Here is a 17,350-nt window from a genome sequence, read left to right as displayed (position 1 = left end):
AATAGTAAAAAGAGTCAATGGAGTGGAAATTTCGGAAAGCATCACACTTTACGCGTTAGTTGCCGTGTTTTAACTTTCATGGTCCATTTCTTTCTAAGAAAAGAACATTAGAGTGAACTTTTCTAACGCGTAATTGACTTTGGAAAAATTAATTTCGGTGCAATTTCCGTTTCACATTAACTTTTTTTTTTTTGTGCAGAAATCAAGACCATAACTACACTCTGTTTTTTTTCCTAGTGCAGAGCACCATTTCTTGACACCAATCATCCATTTCATCTTTTACGCTTACTCTTGTCTTGGTCTTTCACTCACCATGGTAACTTGCTTTGCTTCTATGTTTTTGTATCTATTCATCTATCTGTGTGTATATGAGAAACTTGTTGTGACTTGACTTAACTTGCTTCTATGGTTTTATTGTCTTAACCCACTAGTTTCCAAAGGAAAGGGGCTCCAGTGGTAATCGGGAGGTTGATCAAGAGGTAAGCAAACTAGAATTATTTTATGTAGATATCACTTGTGCTACTGTAGTAAATCTTACAAGGTTTGTTCGCACCAGTAAGCATTAATTTAATTTAAGTGTCCCTCAATTTTTAGCTCTTTCTCTTCTGTCCTTGAACCAGTTGTTCCACGGCATGGTATCCAAGTCTGTATAAAAGTGGTCATGATTCCATTCCATCCTTGTTTGACCCCATTCTTCTATACTATTATTTTAATTTTTAAAATGTCACTACACTATACATGGAATGGTAAGTTTACATTGTTCAAGCTTCAAGCTCAAAGGACTCGTGTGTTTTGAATGAAACAGCTTAAACACCAAAAGCTTCAAACATTAAAGCCCTTTCACTTAATCTTTGGAATAGTTAGTTCATCATTACTAATGTTCAAACTTGCATACATGACTGTCGTTCAAAACAAAAAAAAAACAAAAAAAACTTGCATACATGGCTGTAACATTTTGGGAGATTTGATTTGTTGTTAATGAATGATGAGTTTGACTGATCGGGTACATTATTACATACCTCTAAATTGATATTGAAGCAAAACTGCAATAATTTGGATGTGTTTATTTTATTGATATGGTTATTTACTATAAGTTGATATTTGAAGTATAACTGCAATTAGGTTGTTGGCCGTTGGCTATGTAAAAAAATTGCACGGGGGGTTGATTTGGTGAGTCATCTTTGTCTTAACCATCCACTTTTTCCATTCTATAATTTGTGCTATTATGTAATAAGTTATGCATGCAACAGATGAACTAGACTTATAAAGTTGGATATGAACTAATCATGATATATGGTTATTATGGACAAGGTAATCGACTATGAACTTGTGTTCAGTTACTTTGATGTAAATGGAGATAGAAAGATTACGCTTGCTGAATTGCAAAATTGCATGAAGGCCATCCATGAGGAGTTATCTGTGGAGGATTTAGAGGCGGTTGAGGCATTTCTAGACAGTGATGAACTGTTGGGGTTTGATGATTTTCGGAGATTTGTGGAAGCTCGAGGGAACAAGGAAGATAAAGGGCAAAGCTTTAAAGAGGCTTTTAATGTTGTGGATCCTGAGGTGAGTCTATTTGATCAGTTCCATCTCAAGAGGCATATTAATTATTAATGAAACAGTATTTTTTGACAAACTAATATTTTTAAGTATTCTGATTTCTAATATGTTTTTTATAAACGCTTGCAGGTTTCCATTCCACCGGGTGATGAAAAATTTGAGACACGGGTCAAAAAACTTGAGATCAGTCTCTGTAGCATGCTTGCTGGGATGTTCACCTTGCTCTTCTATGTATGTACCAGTTGCTAGCTTGATATGTTGAATAGTGATTTTATAATGTCATGCATAGTTATTATGAGACTATACAATATTGATTTTATTTCTTGCTCCTCTACAGGCAAATGGAGAAACCAACGATGTTCTTCCTGTATCCTCGAACAATTTAGCAGATGCCCCACTTGAACAAAAAGCTTTCACCTTGAAGAATTTTCTTAGGAGTGTGCTCTCCATTTCACCACGCGAACATGGGTTTCTACTGACATTATTTGGTTACTTCCTCAGTTACTTTACAAAAAACTCTACCACTCCATTTGATCAGTCCCAACCTGAAATAACCACAAACAGTACACCACACTCACTAGTAAGCTTCCGTGAAGCAATTTTTGGTTACTCACCAGAAATTGCGCAAATCACCGCATTCATGATATGCTACCTTATAAATTGGATTCTAGTTGTGCCACTAGCACTTAGACTGCGGCTTTTTCTGATACCACTCTTGTTTTATGTACCATTCCTCTACTTCCCGGACCTGTTACGCAAGGCATCAGCTTTACGCGTTCATGTGGCTTGCGGCGGCTCATTCAACCAGCTGCCTCTTATTGCATTTGTAACTTCAGTGGCTTTTGGCATTACCCTTGTTTTTGTCTTGGTGACATTGCTCGTTCTTTATGTCAAGTTACTCCATGGAAAAACACCAACAATAAGTACTCAAGATGAGGTTGTCCTGGATGAGGATGATTTGAACGCAGATGTCTTCGTTTAAGCACGGTGTAATTATACAGGATGCTTCATGAGGTTATCCTGGATGAGGATGATTTGAACGCAGATGTCTTCGTTGTAATTATACAGGATGCTTCAAACTTGAATTATCTGTTGTTTATCAATAATGTGCTTGAATGCTGAGTTCTTTCACAATAGTTTTTGTCCGTAGATAGACGAAATGACAATAGTAATTGAAAATTCACACGCATAAATAGAGAATTTGGGTTCGAATCCGAATAACATCGTTCGACCATGCCCTGACCCTGGTGGTGACCGGAGCCGAACCCACCTAAACTTTTCTGTAACCAAAAAAAAAGACAAGTATTTCACCATTTTTATCCGATGAGCTAGAACTTGTGGAAAATAACCATTACACTATTGAGATATCTAAAATATCATCAGCTAAACAAAACTTTTTTTTAGAGCATTAGCTAAACAAACAGGATGACCGTATACTGTTAGCTAAACAAAAAGTTTAATATTTTTTATGCAGGGAATTGACCATAGGGATAATTTCATAGTCTGCATCAGATTCATGGTTTAGCTAAACATTAAATAAGAATGAACATAACAACAACAATAAATCATATTAATGGTCCAACTTGAGGCTGCAATAACTTGACCAAGAAGATGATGATGAATACGATGAAATGTGCACAAAAATTCCAAAGATTGTTGTATATCTTGATTGTTGGGAAGAGGCTGCTGCACTTGAAACCTGAAAAGTTTAATAGTTATGCATGCAAACTCAAAGCGTATGGGGTTGTCATACTAACCTTTAGGTTCGATTCGCCCCCACCAATAACTGTATATTGGATGCAATAAGGAATGACCGGCGAATCCCCTTCAGGATACTATGAGTTCCTTGACGTGTATTGCACAACCACACCAAGCGTATCTCCTAACAGTATTTTACAGATTTATGGTTCCAGCAATTCACTCATGCATTAGAGAATTGATGGATGATTTAGAATAAGAGAATGATGGAGAATTATGTTGTTAATCTAACAAAATTCTGTCCAAAATTGTGTTTTGTTGTTCTTTTTGTTGTATCAAACTAATGCCCAAATGCCAAGCATTTATAGTGCATTATATGACCCTTCACATGAGAGAAAGCACCCCTTTGACTTGAAACAATGTTATGGTTCATTAAACATCCCTTTGTCAAAGGTTATAATCATATACACTTGAATCAATACAAAGGTTCGATAAGCACCCTTTTGCCAAAGGTTATAATCATATACATTTGAATCAATGCAAATGTTCATTAAGCACCCCTTTGCCAAAGATTCCAATGTATATGAATGATTCCCATGAAGAGTTACAACTTTTGGTTCTAAAGTGATTCCATTATTTTGGAAATCACCAACAATCCCCCACCATTTTCAAAATACTAAATCACATAAATCCGGAAATTCCATGCCTTCAGATAATGGTATCTCGCGATTTGAATCATTACTTAGTAAGTTAAGTTTTCGCTCATTCCCAAATAGTATGGTAGGCAAGCTTTGAACCAACTATTCATTAGAACAAGTGTGCATAACTTACACATAGAATCTCAGTACCATTGATAAAGAGACTTGTAAGATGACACATTAAGAAGGCCTTGTGTCATATATCCCTTTTCATGAGAATTTAAGAGTCAAACCCTTGAACTCCGTGAAGCGGCCAAACTTCATTCTCACATAGGTAGACTATATCGGGAATTCCCCATAAGTATGCATTCCAGCAAATGTATGCTACATGTCCATTAAGAGGAAAACCTCATCCTACCCTTTTTCTTCTTATGGTCCAAGTACTTTTACCCCTTGGGATGTATCTATTGTCAAGTACTTCAATCACTCTAATAGTGTACTTTCACCATTGAACCCAAGACTTGATGCTACTCAAGTGTGGGTTGAGTTTCCACCATTGGTGATCAATTAGATTTGGGTTTGTACCACATCCCTAATAATGTCTTCAATGTATTCAACATCATTTCCAAAGACATCATTCCTTGTCAATCATTTCGTCAAATAATTGCAAGATTTTCTTTCAACTTTTATAAACTTTGAATATTCAATTCTTCACATAGATTTTGTATTCTCATAGCTATGTCTATGGATCAACTTATATACTTTTGATAGTATTCATCAACTATCATCAAACCATGACACTTTTGTCAATTGAGTATATTGTAATAATAGACAAACTTTTATATCATTACACCTTTGCTATTAATTTATTTAACATGCATTTCAATTCAAACTTCAACTTTTATTTTATATCTGGCCAAGATATATCATACATTGAATGCATTAAACATACATAGCAAAATAAAACTTGATCATAAAAGAATGTCTTAACCAAATTTTACATCATAAGATGGGTTTAAACATGTAAGTCATATACTCCACATAAATTAAATATAACACACATTTTGATTTTAGTTATCATATAACTAATACACATAAATTCATTGTGTTAAATTCAAGTTTATGTTTAAATATGTTCAATGCTAAATTTCAATAAACAATCACATAGAAAAATAAACAATGAACCAAAATCATTAATATTCTCTATGACTTTCTTCCATGAACATATATCAACTTATAATAATTCAAAACATACCCAAATTATTTTAATATCATGATAACAAGAAATTAACCATTACTTTTCATATTATCATGTACATATAATATCAACACAATATTAATGATAATAATTTCTTACACAAAGTAAATAATATCATTAAAACAACCACTTGATAATTTGACAATTTATCTACACTACTTTCATAAATAAAATAGTGTTTAAACATTCTTAACATATTACTATACTCATCAAAATTCATATACTTGAACAATTTCTAAATCGTGTATATATATATGTCACCACATGTTAAATCTAACATATTCATATTTACTTAGATACTATACACATGCATTTAGAACACTAAATATTTCATAATACGTAATCACTTATATGCACATTATCTCATGTTCAAATTAACATCAAACAAATTTCAAACGATAAATTTCATACATATCAAAATTTATCATGCATATATTATCTACAACCACATGTAAATTTAACATAAACACATCACATATGAAATATTTATCCATAAATTTCCACAACATATGTTCATAAAAGGAATTTGTTTACCGTTCACCGTAGTCATGGATGAAAATGTAAACTTTCATCTCTCCCAAAATTGCAGCCATTAATCACAAGTATAACATACATCGAACCTAAAGATTGTTGGAACTTGTGTTGGGGGTCTGCTGCAATAACTTGACCAAGAAGATGATGAAGATGAATACGATGAAATGTGCACAGAAATTCCAAAGATTGTTGTATATCTTGATTGTTGGGAAGAGGCTGCTGCACTTCAAACCTGAAAAGTTTAATAGTTATGCATGCAAACTCAAAGCGTATGGGGTTGCCATACTAACCTTTAGGTTCGATTCGCCCCCACCAATAACTGTATATTGGATGCAATAAGGAATGACCGGCGAATCCCCTTCAGGATACTATGAGTTCCTTGACGTGTATTGCACAACCACACCAAGCGTATCTCCTAACAGTATTTTACAGATTTATGGTTCCAGCAATTCACTCATGCATTAGAGAATTGATGGATGATTTAGAATAAGAGAATGATGGAGAATTATGTTGTTAATCTAACAAAATTCTGTCCAAAATTGTGTTTTGTTGTTCTTTTTGCTGTATCAAACTAATGCCCAAATGCCAAGCATTTATAGTGCATTATATGACCCTTCACATGAGAGAAAGCACCCCTTTGACTTGAAACAATGTTATGGTTCATTAAACATCCCTTTGTCAAAGGTTATAATCATATACACTTGAATCAATACAAAGGTTCGATAAGCACCCTTTTGCCAAAGGTTATAATCATATACATTTGAATCAATGCAAATGTTCATTAAGCACCTCTTTGCCAAAGATTCCAATGTATATGAATGATTCACATGAAGAGTTACAACTTTTGGTTCTAAAGTGATTCCATTATTTTGGAAATCACCAACAATAGTTTTTGTCCGCAGATAGACGAAATGACAATAGTAATTGAAAATTCACAAGCATAAATAGAGAATTTGGGTTCGAATCCGAATTACATCGTTCGACCAGACAAGTATTTCACTATTTTTATCCGATGAGCAAGAACTTGTGGAAAATAACCATTACACCATTGAGATATCTAAAATATCATCAGCTAAACAAAACTTTTTTTTAGAGCATTAGCTAAACAAACAGGATGACCGTATACTATTAGCTAAACAAAAAGTTTAATATTTTTTATGCAAGGAATTGACCATAGGGATAATTTCATAGTCTGCATCAGATTCATGGTTTAGCTAAACATTAAATAAGAATGAACATAACAACAACAATAAATCATATTAATGGTCCAACTTGAGGCTCCAAGGTTAACCTTGGCACACCCTCTTTAATCCTTTATTTACAAATTTTGAAATTTTAAAATTTGAATATTTAAATTCAAATGCCATGTTTCCCTCGTGTATCCATATTGAGTGAATAGGCTTTTTCGTCCTTCAATTTGCACGCACCGGTCAACTTCATCCATGGATTAATCGAAATAGCCAATGCGTCCCTGAATTCTATAATGTTCAATGCTTGATATTTCTCCGCAACAACATGGGATTTTACTAATGTTATTCGGTAGCATCCTAAGTTACCTTGCAAAAAACTCTACCGCTCCTTTTGAATTTCAAGTTGAAAAAAACCACAAACACACCAGAGTCACTAATAAGCTTAGAGGAAGCATTTTATGCCTTCTCACCAGAAATAGCACAAATCACCGTGTTCGTGATATGCTATGTTATGACTTGGACGCTGGTTTTGCCACTACGACCTGGAGTGCAGATATTTTTGGTGCAGATATTCTGGAGCTGGTACACACGTCTTCCGCTTTAGGGGTTCGCGTGGCTTGCAGCTCACTCAAGCTATCTCTGATTGGATTTGCGACTTCAGGGACTTTTGGGCTTTCCCTTGTTTGTGGGCTGGTGACATTGCTAATAGTTTACTTGAGCTGGAGCTTCTTATATAAAAGGAAACCAACCAGAGGTAAAGATATTGAGGTTAGCTTGGATGATTTGTCGGCTGAAGAACTCAACTAAAGTGAAGATCTCAGTTTAGACTCTTGTAAACTCCTTTTCACAAGGCATTAGACAACTAAAGTGAAGATCTCGCTTTAGTACTGTGTGCATTTGTATGTAGGAGTCGAATGAAAGAATATATTATTTTTTCTTCCACTTGTTTCAAAGTCCCTAATTCATTTTTCCAAATTGTTATAAAAGTTTAACCATAAGACAACTCGCTAAATCTCTTAACAAGAACTTATAATGAAGTCAAAACAATCACATGCATACCTTTTGGTGTAGAGAAGCAACCCCTCATAGGGTGTAATAATCCATTAAATTTGTTTGAACCATCCATGAATGAATGCCTCTTTTCATTGGATGAATTGATACAAATATTCGTGCCTCTTTCCATTGGTGAAAGGCACAAAGAAATACCCCTTTGGAGCATGAAAAAGTGTGTTTATGCATAATTATGTAGAAGTTAGCGCTCAGGTACTGGACAGGAGTGTTTGATTGCTCGTTTCATTGTTAAAATTGGTCACTGGATTCCTATTGATTTTGTAAGTCCCCAGCTGTAATTCAAGATATAGGAGAGTTATCTGTTTTTCATGTCTCATTTTTCACTTCTTTTTTTGATGCATATTTCTTGGCTAAGTCAGGAGTTAGGAATGTTGACGGTTTCGTTTCATTGCTCTTCAGGTGGCACCTTCATTAGTTTTTTTTCTTCCTCCTTATGCAGCCAAAAACAGTTTATCTCACTGTTGTATATGCACAAAAGCAGTCGCGGAGAATATATACAGGAGTCGAAGATTCAATGAAAATGGCAAATTTATCAATCCATATGATGATATAGAAATGAATTATAACATTAGCAAAGTTAATAATTAGACATAGAAACTTTGGTACCCAATACGATTATTAAATTGAAAGTAAAATACAACAACACATCACATAGCTGATGAGGCAGAGCTGCAAATTACAAACACAGATTCTAGAAGAAACACTGGTATTGAAAACATACACACAAAGACACATTCATATAATTGTTTGAGTTGGCAGCTTATCATCTTTGTTTATCTCACTTTATTTGGTGGTTGCTTTTTTCCAAAAGCATACCAATCACATGAAAAGGCTGCCAACTAATGGAACAAACACTTCACCGATAAGTTAACTGATTGAAGATGCATCAAAATAAGCATAGTTTTCAGCATACAAGGGAATGCTGCACAGAAACAGCAAGAACGGTCATGTGGAAATGCGTTATCATCATGTTATTTGTGCAGTGCCAGGACATATTGTACCGGTGCCGTTCCATATGTTGTCGAAAATACCAAGAAAGACAATGGTCGAGACTACAGATGGCAAGAGACATTGTACAATTTCCATGTGTATGTGCTGACTGTAAGTATAGCCATGCTGAAACTCTGGGTCTCTTGGTACATACGTATTGTAATGCAGTTCCAAAGTCATTTTGCGCGGCCAAACCAAAGCCAAGAGCAACACATGATTCCTTGTTATCCAACTGAGAGGACATGTTTCCTGTAATGCTCAATTGCTTCACTTTCTTCAAACAAGTACTTAGGATCCTACTTCCAAGGAATGATGTAAAATGGTTTGGAGGATCTGCTAGCTTTAGATTAAAGTTCTTCTTCAGTCCCACAGAAATGGAAATGGTGAACTGGTATAGTTATGAAGCTCTTGGCCATTCTACATCAGAGCGCCAGGTGCTGGACCTGGAAGAGCTGCAATTCCGATGACCAATCCCAGTATTTGGTCATTTAAACTCGGCGTTGGCTTCTGAATTCTTTCATATTTTGTCTTTGACGTTGGTGTCTTTGAACCTATTAATTTTGAAAATCCCCACCAGAAATTTAAGATATGCGAGTTATTGTTTTTTTGTTTTGTTGCATACTATTGAGCTCTTCAAAGTAGATCTTAATGTGCATCACAGGTTTGGGAATGTGATTAATGTCATAAAATAGTACTCCCTTGGTTAGGGGTTTGATTTGTAGCATACTTCTAAGGAAGGGGATTTGGTGTGGACTTCTTGGCAAAGTTGGGAGTTAGAAGATTTGGTCATATATATAATAACTTAATAAGCCTTATGGAATATCTTCGTGAAAATGTGAAATTTACCGATCCATATGAATGTGAATCAAAACATTAGCCTAGTTGATTAAAAAAAAAAAAAATTGTCGCAACCAGAGTTAATAACTAAGCATAGAAACTTTGGTACCAAATACAACAATTAAATGGAAAATAAAATTCAGCAACAAAATATCACACAACTTATTTAAAAAAACACAGCTCCGATGGAATAAGGTACTGCTTAGAGCTAGTTACAAACACAAACTAGAATAAACACTGGTATTAAAAACACACACAGCACATACATATATGTTTAAGTTTGCAGTTTAGAATCTTTATTCATATCACTTCATTTGGTGGTTGTTTTTTTCCAAAACAATACCACCCCATAGAAAGTCCACCGACTAATGTAACAAACACTTCGATGATTGAATTAGCTGATTGAAGATGCATCAAAATGGCCAAAAAGATAAGCATAGCTTTCTGTATACTAGTGAATGGTGCACCAACAAGAACCATTACAGCAACGGCACAAACAAACATCATAAAACCGAACAACCCAAGCAAGGACGACCATACAGAAAGGCGGCCATTCTGTTCTTTGTGAAGTGGCGGGACATGGATAATTGATAACTGGTTGTTCCATATGTTGTAGGAAATACCAAGAAAGACAATGGTTGAGACTACAAAAGATGAGAGACATCGCACGATTTCCTTACGCATGTGCTGATTGTAATCGTAGGTATAGTCATGCTGAAACTCGGGGTCTCTTGATATGTTTCTATTAGACCAATGCAGCTCATTGTCATCCAGCTGGGTGAACATGTTTCCTGTAATGCTTATTCGATTGTCTTTCATTGCCCAAGGGATTGGAAGCCTACTTCCAGGGAATGCTGTAAAATGGTTTCGTGGGCACTTTCCAAAACCACACTGGAAATCACTCTGCAGTATGAAATGAAACAAAATATAAATAATAATAGTAGTAGTAGTAGTAGCAGTAGTAGTAATAAATCATATAAAGCAAAAAATTTATCAACTTACCCAGATACTCGAAAGGTTCCACGGACGACTCCTAACATTTTTGTAGCAAGATAATATTTCTTCTATATCCAACCAAAACTGTATTTCAGTTTTCTTGTTAGCATGCTTGCTCCTTATATATTGACCTAATCTTTGTTTTGCTTCAGCAACCCCATTCTTCTCATCAAACTCGCCACGTAGGAAGTGGGTTAAACGAGGAAATGATACCTATCAATTATTTGAATATTATCTTCATTATACTTGTAAAATATCGTCGTGTAGTTTTTATTGCAAAATCATTAATAATCTGCTTATAATCAAAATTATGTAAAAACATTATCAAGCATCGGAGTGTTAGAAGGTAAGTGAGGTTAAAACTGCATAGCAGCAGTGGGGGGCTTTGCTTCTATTCCTTTTCTGTTTTCCTTTTTCTTTTTAGTAAGGCCTCACTTAGCTCATTACTTGTACCTATATAATTGGTGGTCGTGTTCATTGTACTACTATTAGTTGGTCAATCAATAATTAGAAAGTTAATTCACAATGAATCACAATATTTGGTTCTCTCTCTTGATTACTTCATTTTGAAAAATTCATATAGCATATCAGAGAATCAATGAAATGATAACTCACCAAAGTTTCACAAATTCGTACAGAAAAACAGTATATCAAGCAGGAGTGGAAGCTAACAATTTGTAACCAAAACATTGAAAACTATTTTAGGAAAATAACATTAAGCTTAATTAGATGTAGGGGACAAAACCAACAAATGGTTTGGGGTTTGATCCCTGACTATTGCGTATGGAGAAAGTTTGGTTGGGAGCAGAGAACTCACCTTGAATGTCCAACCGGTTTTCCGAGGGAGAATACGTGGCCCTAAACAGATGGATCGTAAATGTCTTCTTACCTATAACATGGTAATCAAAAAAATAGAGGACAAAAATTAGGCAGAAGTGAACAAGATAACAGAGCAAATTAAGGATAATGGTTGTAGAAGAAAAACAGTTAGAATGGATGTAAAGATGACAGCCTACCGGCGGATAATCTTCATTGTAGGGAAAACTGTCATCAGGAAACCTTGTAATCTCAGGCTTCCTTTGAAGGATACGTGAAACAATCTCTCCAAATGCACACAAATCCAGCTTGATTGCATAAGGTTTGAACATCAGTTGACGTAGTTCAGCATCATATGAGTCTGAAAATTTCAAAGCAACACCTACAGGGATGAAGTCTGAAGTTTCCAAAACCATCCTAAGTGTAAAAGATGAAACAGATTATTGATATGAGGAAATAGAGCTCGACGAATACAACATAAACTAAAGAGAATGGATGTTCTAACTTGTGACTGAAAACAAAACAATTGATTCAAAGTAAATCTGGAATGAATATTGCACAGAGATTGATTAGTTCAAAGTAAAAGACGCGTTGAGGTGAGCATGTGAATATTTATTTGATATATTATGTCAGGTGAAAGCAAGTAGTTGAGTGAATGTAGCAGAAGCAACATTAGTTAAGTATATTTCACAAAGACCTTGAAAAAACAATTGTTCCTTGAACAAGTACTCAACACGGTAACGCCTAAATTGTGTTTTTAGAATCATAAAATAAAATAAAATAAAAATGGAAATTTCTGGTCCTTTACCTCTGTATTGTGAATGAGTCATAATACTCTCTTCCCTTCTTTAATTAACTCTAGTGATCTCTCTATCTAGTTTTCCTCTGTTCTGTTCTGTTCTTTTCAGAGAAGACACAACACAACACAACACAACACACACAAGCTGAGACAAAGAGAAGAGGTCAGTCTCTGTAAAAGTTCAACATGGAGAAACATGATGAAACGGCAGATGCTGGAATAGAAGCTCGTCCTGCTGTTGGGACTCAAAATGGATCCATTCATAAGGAGGTATTGTTTTTTTTTTGAGGAAATAAGGAGGTATTGTTTGTCATTTGTATATATCCTACTCGGATTTACCATATCCATTTTTAAACACTATTTATAATACAATTATTTTATTTTTTAAAAGTGTTTTTTTTTTATTTTCAAAAATCACTTAATTATTTTTGTAAAGATGAATTTTAGAGAGAAACTATTCAAAACAACTTCTCATTTAAAACAGTTTTTAGTTTTTTTTTTCAAGTTCTAATTATATTTAAAATCTGTAACAGATGGATAAAAATGTATAAAAGTTATCATTTGTTAAAAAAAATGGTGCTTTTTCCACAAAACATTTATCGAAAATCACCCTTTATAATATAAAATAAATAAATAAAATCATTAAGAAGCTACTCAAAACAAATTTTGATTTAAAATAATTTTAGATTTTTTTAAATTTTTATCATATTAAAACCTTGTAACAAGTTAATGAAAACTTTTAACAATGTTTTTTTTTCATATGGATTCTTAATAATAAATGCTTAAAAATATGTTTACAAGCAAGCAGTAATGGAGATTAACATTAAAAGGATGAGTTATACTCTTACAACTTGACGAACTAATAATTAAATCATTGTTGAGAGAAGTATTCATATTTAATATCTGACAGTGCGTCAGATAAGATTTAATTGTTTACAAATTGATTCGGGGCCAGCCCAAAGACCAAGCAACCAAACTAAGATTTTGTTATAAATTTTGTTATAAATTTTGAGAGAAAAAAATGAAAAAAAAATATAATTTTGTTATAAATCTATAATATGATAAATTTGTTATTAATTTTCATTAGTCAAAATGAATGTTTCATTATGCTCCCTAACTTAGTTCAAACCTACTAAACAAACTTTTTTATTTGTTTTCCCGAATTGAAAGGTTAATGAGAACTGACCAACTGCATAATTTTTTGGATAATGTTTCATAGACACCATTTTCTCATACACACAATGTACCACTCTCATGTGAGAGTGTGTGAGGGACAATAAATGTGATTTTTTTGTGTGTGTGGGAACCACATGGACAAATGTCACAATTGTGTGTGGGTGTACAAGTGGTACATGCCACCTAAGGTGGTCTATGTATCACTTCTCTAATTTTTTTTTTCTTTTGAAAGAACCTGGTGCATAGTTATATACTACTTTTTATTTTGGTTGAGTTGGTTATTATAAACAAATAGCAAGTATGAAGATGATATGCCTTGTCCGGTCAATATTATAAACATGTTATTAGTGAATAACTAATATATTTGGTTTATAAATGAATTTTTGCCTATAATAATGACCGAAGGGAGTACAACTTTAAAAAGATGCATCTAAGGTTCATCTACTTCAAATTTCCAGCGCGCGAGGAAACAATACCAGAGCATAGCTTAATTTGAAAGTCGTGTATAATTTATAAAAATACAAAAATTACTTTTTTCAATGCAAACTTTTTAGTTTAGAGTTCCTTAACAAGTCATTAGCGCACGAGTTAGCAACAGATAAAAAAATAATTTGGTTGCTACAACTATATCTATAGCGTGCCTTGTAAAGTTGGATATTAATCGTGACATGGTTGTTATGGACCAGGTAAGCCAATATAAATGTTTGTTCAATCGCTTTGATGAAAATGGAGATGGGAAGATTTCACCGGCCGAGTTACGACAATGCATGGAGGCCATCGGTGAGAATGCATTGGCGAAGTTTGCTGAGAAGGTAGTGGATATTCTAGACACGGATCAAGATGGACTATTGGGGTTTGATAGTTTTGTGATGCTTCTGGAATCCCAAAAGTTCAAGGACGATAAAGTACTTATAGAGTTACAAAAGTCTTTCAAAATGTATGAAAAGTATGATTTTGTTTTGTCGGATCCTAAGGTGAGTCATCTTCGTCTTTTACTATCCAGTGTCTTTATAGTATGATTTAGTAATAGGCTTAATTGCATTTTGGCCCTTCCTTTTTTCTTAGCGATTTTGATCCTTTTTTTTTCTTCTTTTTTTTCTCTCATTTGTGATTTTAATATTCTGAAATGACATCTTCATTGATATAACATCTAACTCTGTAGCACGCAAGATTTTTTTTAATGAAGACAAAGTGTCAAAAAATGACGTGTATAATCGAGAGTGATGAAATACATTAAACCCCTCCCAAACCCCTCCCAAAGAGACACTATACTTATTGGATAGGCCTTGAAACTGGTATTTTCTTATGAATATAGGGTGGCAGCCTGGCAGGGAGTATATGTTGTTGAACTTGAGCTGGTTGTTCTAAATTGATATTTTAAACGTATACAATTGCAATGATTTTCTTGTTTCTCTGCGAATTTAGGTTGTTATACGGGTCGGCCTGTGTGTGCAGGAGGAAAAAAATGGGAATTAATTTATTAAAGACACGTTAAACAGATGTGATTGGAGTGGTCAGATTAAAACAACCAATATCAAATGAGCCTCCATATTACAAGTTATCCTCCACACCACCTAGGCTCAGCTACCTAAAATTTCTATCGACCGGACCAGAGCTTAATCAAAATACATACATCTTATAAAAGAAAGAAAAAATAATTGTTACAACTATATATATTTAAAGTTTGATTGTATTAATTAATCGTGATATGATATGGTTGTTCTAGGTAAGCGAATATGAACGCATGTTCAATCACTTTGATGGAAATGGAGATGGGAAGATATCACAGGCTGAGTTACGCCAATGTGTGGAGGCCATGGGTGTGAATTTATCTGCGAATGAAGTAGAGGCGGAATTGACATTTCTAGACACGGACGGTGATGGATTGTTGGGGTTTGATGATTTTATGAGACTTATGGAAAGATGGAATGAGGAAGATACAGCGAACGACTTAAAAGAGGCTTTTGAAATGTATGACATGGATAAGAATTTTGCATTTAAGGTAAGTCGTTTTTGTCTTTCACTATCCATTGTTCTTATGTTAATTATAAGGAAAATGCTCCGTTAAAGAATCAAATAAAGTAATAATGTCTTAGAAGTTGTGTAGTTAATTTTTTAAAAGTCGGAAAATTTAGGACACTAGTTAACTTGAATTATAATATAGTACTTATAAGCAACTTCGTCAAAATATACTAAATACTTCCCAGTACCAATGTTCTCAGTCAGGGGAATTTTTTTCCCCTTGTCCTCGGTTCCCACGGAAATCTCCTTACTAATGCAAATGGACATTTCTATTTAAAACATAACTGCAGTAATTTGATTTTGTGGTTCTTCCAAATACAGTTCTTTGGGCGTTGGGCTGAACGTCGATGGATTATGAGAAATTTTAAGTCTGCACTTGTTTGCAGAAATCGTAAGGTGGGTCATATTTGTCTTTAGCTATCTACCCTACTCATATTATGTTACTGGATTTCTATCTTTGAGATTTTCCAAATAATAAGATGGGATAACATGAAACTTGATAATAAAAGCATGCCATTGTATTTCATAAGAAAATAAATATTGATTGTATTTCTTGCTCTTCTTCAGGCAAATCGAGCAACTAATCGGCTTCCTATATCCCGGAATGATTTGAAAAACCCCTTACACCAGAAGCCTTATCTATGTTTTGCACTTGGGAGTATACTTGACATTTCTCCACAACAACATGGGATTTTGCTAATGTTATTCGGTAGCATCTTAAGTTACCTCGCAAAAAACTCTACTGGTACTCCATTTGAATTCCGAGCTGGAAAAACCACAAACACGCCACAGTCACTTATAAGCTTAGATGAAGCATTTTATGCTTTCGTGCCAGAAATGGCACATATCACTATGTTCATAATATGCTATATTATGACTTGGATGCTGGTTTTGCCACTACGACCAGGAGTGCAGATGTTTTTGGTGCTACTATTGATTGCAGCACCACTTTTTTATTTTCCCGAGTTGGTCCGTAAGGCTTCAACTTCAGGGGTTATTGTGACTTGTGGCGGCTCATTTAAGCTACCTCTCATTGGGTTTACTACTTTGGCTGCTTTTGGCATTACCCTTATTTTTGGGTTAGTGTCATTGCTAGTGGTTTACTTGAACAAGAGGTTCATACATGGGACACCAACAAGAGGTCAAGATATTGAAGTTACCGATGGGTTGTTGTCTGTGATATCGAATGTTTAATTGACCATATTATAGTCTTTTGACATCAAATGTTTGATGTCGATGAGTACATTTGTGTTTGGTTTGTTTGTGTGCAAAAACAACTCTAATAGAGAGAAAACAAGTAACCCGTATTAGGTTGCATGGTGAATATTAAAAAGTTGACTACATAGTGACATATACTCCCTCCGTTTCAAAATGAGTGTCGTTTTAGATGTTTACACACATATTAAGAAATGCAATGATTAAAAGAAAGAGAATGATTATTTTACCAAATTATCCTTATTAACTATTAGTTAGTTTTAAAAGTAATACTTTGGAAGTAGTATGCAGAGTATTAATTGGAGGGTACAATTGGAAAGAAAATGTTATTATTGCATTGGAAACTGAAAGCGACATTCATTTTGAAACGAATTTTTTTGGTTAAAGCGACACTCATTTTGAAACGGAGGGAGTATCATCTTTAAGCAACTCTTACTCAATTTATACTTCTGTGTTAATTTGAATTTCTTGGAGAAGGAGTTTTAGAATCATAAGTTTGATCGATAGATAAGTAAAGTCTAACCAAATATTATTTTATCCAGAAATCAAA

The 17,350-nt window shown here is 34.2% G+C and overlaps 3 protein-coding genes across 6 annotated transcripts; 2 read left to right on the top strand and 1 right to left on the bottom strand.

The window, feature by feature from the left end:
* The first annotated feature begins 86 nt into the window (after window positions 1–86).
* LOC146908942 (uncharacterized) lies at window positions 87–2,694 on the top strand. 2 transcript variants are annotated; one of them, XM_085729987.1, is made up of 6 exons: window positions 87–316; window positions 432–479; window positions 1,123–1,170; window positions 1,312–1,566; window positions 1,690–1,791; window positions 1,898–2,694. In XM_085729987.1, exons 1-6 carry the CDS (start codon window positions 314–316, stop codon window positions 2,540–2,542), a joined length of 1,101 nt encoding a protein of 366 aa, XP_085586113.1. In that variant the 5' UTR covers window positions 87–313; the 3' UTR covers window positions 2,543–2,694. The 2 variants fall into 2 exon arrangements, with proteins under 2 accessions (XP_085586113.1, XP_085586114.1); XM_085729988.1 differs by lacking the exon at window positions 1,123–1,170.
* Window positions 2,695–9,841: 7,147 nt separating this feature from the next.
* Window positions 9,842–12,601, bottom strand: LOC146908941 (uncharacterized). Of its 3 annotated transcripts, none has more exons than XM_085729991.1 (5): window positions 12,397–12,601; window positions 11,789–11,949; window positions 11,590–11,661; window positions 10,779–10,985; window positions 9,842–10,679 (listed from the first exon to the last, which is right to left on the bottom strand). In XM_085729991.1, exons 1-5 carry the CDS (start codon window positions 12,416–12,418, stop codon window positions 10,077–10,079), a joined length of 1,065 nt encoding a protein of 354 aa, XP_085586117.1. In that variant the 5' UTR covers window positions 12,419–12,601; the 3' UTR covers window positions 9,842–10,076. The 3 variants fall into 3 exon arrangements, with proteins under 3 accessions (XP_085586117.1, XP_085586116.1, XP_085586115.1); XM_085729990.1 differs by having other exon boundaries at window positions 11,789–12,005; window positions 12,397–12,539; XM_085729989.1 differs by having other exon boundaries at window positions 11,789–11,985; window positions 12,397–12,521.
* LOC146908940 (uncharacterized) lies at window positions 12,523–16,926 on the top strand. The gene is made up of 5 exons (XM_085729983.1): window positions 12,523–12,657; window positions 14,250–14,537; window positions 15,290–15,565; window positions 15,907–15,981; window positions 16,153–16,926. Exons 1-5 carry the CDS (start codon window positions 12,574–12,576, stop codon window positions 16,777–16,779), a joined length of 1,350 nt encoding a protein of 449 aa, XP_085586109.1. The 5' UTR covers window positions 12,523–12,573; the 3' UTR covers window positions 16,780–16,926.
* Window positions 16,927–17,350: the final 424 nt, after the last annotated feature.

The sequence above is a fragment of the Medicago sativa genome, chromosome 7 (assembly GCF_051527215.1).
Source record: "Medicago sativa cultivar Bolivia chromosome 7, Bolivia_mono, whole genome shotgun sequence".
Classification (NCBI taxonomy): Eukaryota; Viridiplantae; Streptophyta; class Magnoliopsida; order Fabales; family Fabaceae; genus Medicago; species Medicago sativa.
This window is presented reverse-complemented; position numbering and strand designations above follow the sequence as displayed.

Coding starts and splice junctions, on each gene's coding strand:
- LOC146908941 (XM_085729989.1), bottom strand. CDS start 12,418: ATGACTCATTCACAATACAGAG. Junction 11,986..12,396: donor GACTCATTCACAATACAGAG/GTAAAGGACCAG, acceptor TGGAAACTTCAG/ACTTCATCCCTGTAGGTGTT. Junction 10,986..11,589: donor AAACCGGTTGGACATTCAAG/GTGAGTTCTCTG, acceptor AATAATTGATAG/GTATCATTTCCTCGTTTAAC.
- LOC146908942 (XM_085729987.1), top strand. Junction 1,171..1,311: donor TTGCACGGGGGGTTGATTTG/GTGAGTCATCTT, acceptor ATTATGGACAAG/GTAATCGACTATGAACTTGT. Junction 1,567..1,689: donor TTAATGTTGTGGATCCTGAG/GTGAGTCTATTT, acceptor AAACGCTTGCAG/GTTTCCATTCCACCGGGTGA.
- LOC146908940 (XM_085729983.1), top strand. CDS start 12,574: ATGGAGAAACATGATGAAACGGCAGATGCTGGAATAGAAGCTCGTCCT. Junction 12,658..14,249: donor ATGGATCCATTCATAAGGAG/GTATTGTTTTTT, acceptor GTTATGGACCAG/GTAAGCCAATATAAATGTTT. Junction 15,982..16,152: donor TTGTTTGCAGAAATCGTAAG/GTGGGTCATATT, acceptor GCTCTTCTTCAG/GCAAATCGAGCAACTAATCG.